Source organism: Suricata suricatta, chromosome 2 (assembly GCF_006229205.1).
Source record: "Suricata suricatta isolate VVHF042 chromosome 2, meerkat_22Aug2017_6uvM2_HiC, whole genome shotgun sequence".
NCBI classification, from domain to species: domain Eukaryota; kingdom Metazoa; phylum Chordata; class Mammalia; order Carnivora; family Herpestidae; genus Suricata; species Suricata suricatta.
The window spans coordinates 184,102,252-184,105,116 of NC_043701.1; the positions used below are offsets into that span (position 1 = coordinate 184,102,252).

General features: G+C 49.4%; 1 protein-coding gene across 1 annotated transcript in view; it reads right to left on the minus strand.

The window, feature by feature from the left end:
* Nucleotides 1–2,865, minus strand: part of EBF3 (EBF transcription factor 3) — a 116,787-nt gene that overhangs the window by 110,455 nt on the left and 3,467 nt on the right. Inside the window, exons 4-6 of the mRNA XM_029920640.1 lie at nt 2,614–2,838; nt 1,877–1,932; nt 1,372–1,454 (exon numbers count right to left, since the gene is read on the minus strand). Coding sequence (XP_029776500.1) covers nt 1,372–1,454; nt 1,877–1,932; nt 2,614–2,838 — 364 coding nt within the window. The remainder of the gene's footprint in view (nt 1–1,371; nt 1,455–1,876; nt 1,933–2,613; nt 2,839–2,865) is intronic.

Sequence of the window (2,865 nt, forward strand, 5' to 3'; positions counted from 1 at the left end):
AATTATCTGGAAATTACTTCCAATCTCCTTGGGCACTTCTCACACTTTCCTCCACTTCCAGGCGGACAAAGCCCTTTCTCGACAAGGCCTGAGGCTGCCCTCTGGGAAGAGGGCAGGGTCCCGGCGAGCCCCTCCTGCCCGGCCTCCCTCCGGATCTGCTGGTAACCACAGGAGTGATGGGCCGCCTGGGGCGGCAGGGCGCTTGGCCGCGGCGGGCACCAGCACTTCTGAGAGCTCGGCTTGTCCTCCGATGGATCCCCGTATTTATATTTGATTTATTTTTTATTTTGTAGCACAAACAGAAATCCATAAACTGTCGGTTCAGCGCCATTGACTCTTTGATCAGTTACTGGGCTATTTCTTTCCTCTGCCCCCCCCATCCCCGTCAGTGAGAGGAGATTAAATGCCTTTATTTTCAGCCCTGTTTATGTTGCAAAGGTACACAGGCTAGATGAACAATAAGAGTACACTTAAAACGGAGCCTCCTTCTCTATGCAACACCAGAGAAACTTAGGGCTGCCTGCATCGACCTCTTAATTAGACTCCGGCAGTTTCCGACAACATCTAGCCCTCCTATACAAAGGAAATAAAAGCACCCTGTCAAGGAGCAGCCCTGCTTCTAGAGGCTTCTCTGAATCCGAGTGAAATCGTTACCAAAGGGCACCCGCTGCCTCCTTCTTTCTGACAAAGACAGTGGTTTACCTGTAGGATCTGTTTTACTCTAAGAGAAAACCACACAGTTTTACGCTGCAGACGTTAAAATCCAAGGCGCTGTTGCCTAGCTAAGGACCAACTTTTAAGAGGGAAGTAAAATCCAAAACCTGATGGCCGCGCAGAGAGCGGGCAGCTTGTGTGAGGGGCTGCAGGCAGCCCCAAGGAGTTCTCTGGTACTTGGCTCACACTTCCTAAAGTTAACACCAGAAATGAAGGTGCTACTTTCATTTCCAAGCGTGAAGCCCACATTGGACGTATATTTTAAATCCATCTGCGCCTAGAGGATTTAATTTTCGCACAGAACTTGCCCCTCCCCCAACACCTTTTTAAGAAAAGGTGGGGTGGGGGAGATCTCTCCAACGACTAACATACCACCCAGCACAAAACCAGCCAGAGACTGCACAACGTCAGAAAGCAATGAAGCGCTTTTCTGCATTTAATCACATTACTGATAGCCAATAGTTATCATCGGAAAAGTTGACCAAGACAGGTTAAATCATTTAATAAGGAACTGCTTGTAATTATGTTATTTACAAGGTATGACAGAGGGTGGGAGAGGGAGCAGAAGCTGCTCCCAGAGCAAGGGACGGGTGTGGGTGACCCCTGGAGCCAGGAGTTTGAATTATGGAGAGGGGAGGCTGAGAGGTGAAGACGGACTAGTGCAGAACAAGGTGACTTTTCACCCCAACACATTTCACTTTTAAATCCAAATCAACGTCTCGCGTTACTAGACCATCACACTGGAGGAGAAAAAAATGAACTAATCAAGCCCAACTCAATGGGCTTTGGAAAGGAGTTAGTAGCCTTTGTTATGGAGAAAAAAAAAATCAATGAAATGATTCCAAGCAGGGAGAGAGAAACATTTAAAAATGTACAAGAGGGGGGAGCCTCCTGAAATTTCTGTCAAATATTAATTACCATAACTAATTAAGACAGAATTTGATTCCACGCACAAGCCATCTAATAAAGCATATATGTCCTATTCTGATGACAACACAAACTAATTTACCAATTGCATAGCTTATTCAATAAATATGGAATTCTCCTTAGCATGTCAGGGAAACGAAATGGAAACCAAATACAGAGACCCCCCTGTGCCCCCCAACCCCAGGACGACCCGGCTGAGCAGCGGAAAGTAGTGCGGAGGCTTAAACTTTCTCACCTGTTTGGTCATTGAATCTATGAGACGCACATAAAGATCCTGCTCCGTCCTGACTCCTGCAAAACAAGGGCAAATTCTCATCAGGACCTGAGCCGGGGCACCTGGGGCACGGGGCTGCCGCGCGCCCCGAGGCAGCAAACTTCGCAGTGCCCTTTGAAAGGTGACCGAGAACCCCAATCGCTTCTCCCTCTCTGTTTCCTTGAGTCCTTCAGGGCCTCCAAGATGCTGAGCGTTTGCACTGAAAGGCACAACAAATTTGCCAGGCTGAGAGCAGCCGGCTTGCTGCACCGGGTGGGCCCATGTGGTCATTTATTTTTAGAAAACAGAAAGCATGAAATGGAAACTGAGTGAGAGTTTGAACTCTTTCGAATGTCTCTCGAGGATTTTTTTTTTTTAACTCTTGCACAGGAAGTCAGTTCAGCTCTGCCTACGGAGCTGCCCCCATCTCCATAATTAACATTAATTTGCAAAATTGAAAAAAGTCACTTAAAAGTGATGTTCTGCTGAAGCCCCATATCGATCCCCTTTATACTTTCTGCTTCGAACCCCACCGGTTAATCATGTGAAGTGCCATCGACTTATTGATCGTTTATGTTTTGTTTTCCTTCTATGTCATGAGAAGATTTCGTGTTTACATCCGTGTCATTTTAATCTCACAATCTTTACGTCCTTTCGCCGGCTCGGGGGCCGGAGGGCGAGCCGGGGCTGGGGCGGCGGCGGCGGCGGCGGCCACTTACCGTTGCTGTACAGTAGCTGGAGTTTGTAGTGGATGCCGTTGTTGGTTTTCTCGTTGTTGGGCTCCTGAAAGTAACGATAAATAATTGCGTTTAGTGCGCTCGGTGTCCGGCGCGGCCACCGCGCTCGGTCCCCCTGCGCCACCGAGGCCCCGCGGCCTCGCAGCGGCCGCTCTCCTCGCCCGGGGCGGCGCGGTGATGTCACTTTCCCGCTGCAAGGCCGGCGTCCTGCTCGCCCCGAAGGCGTCCGCGGGC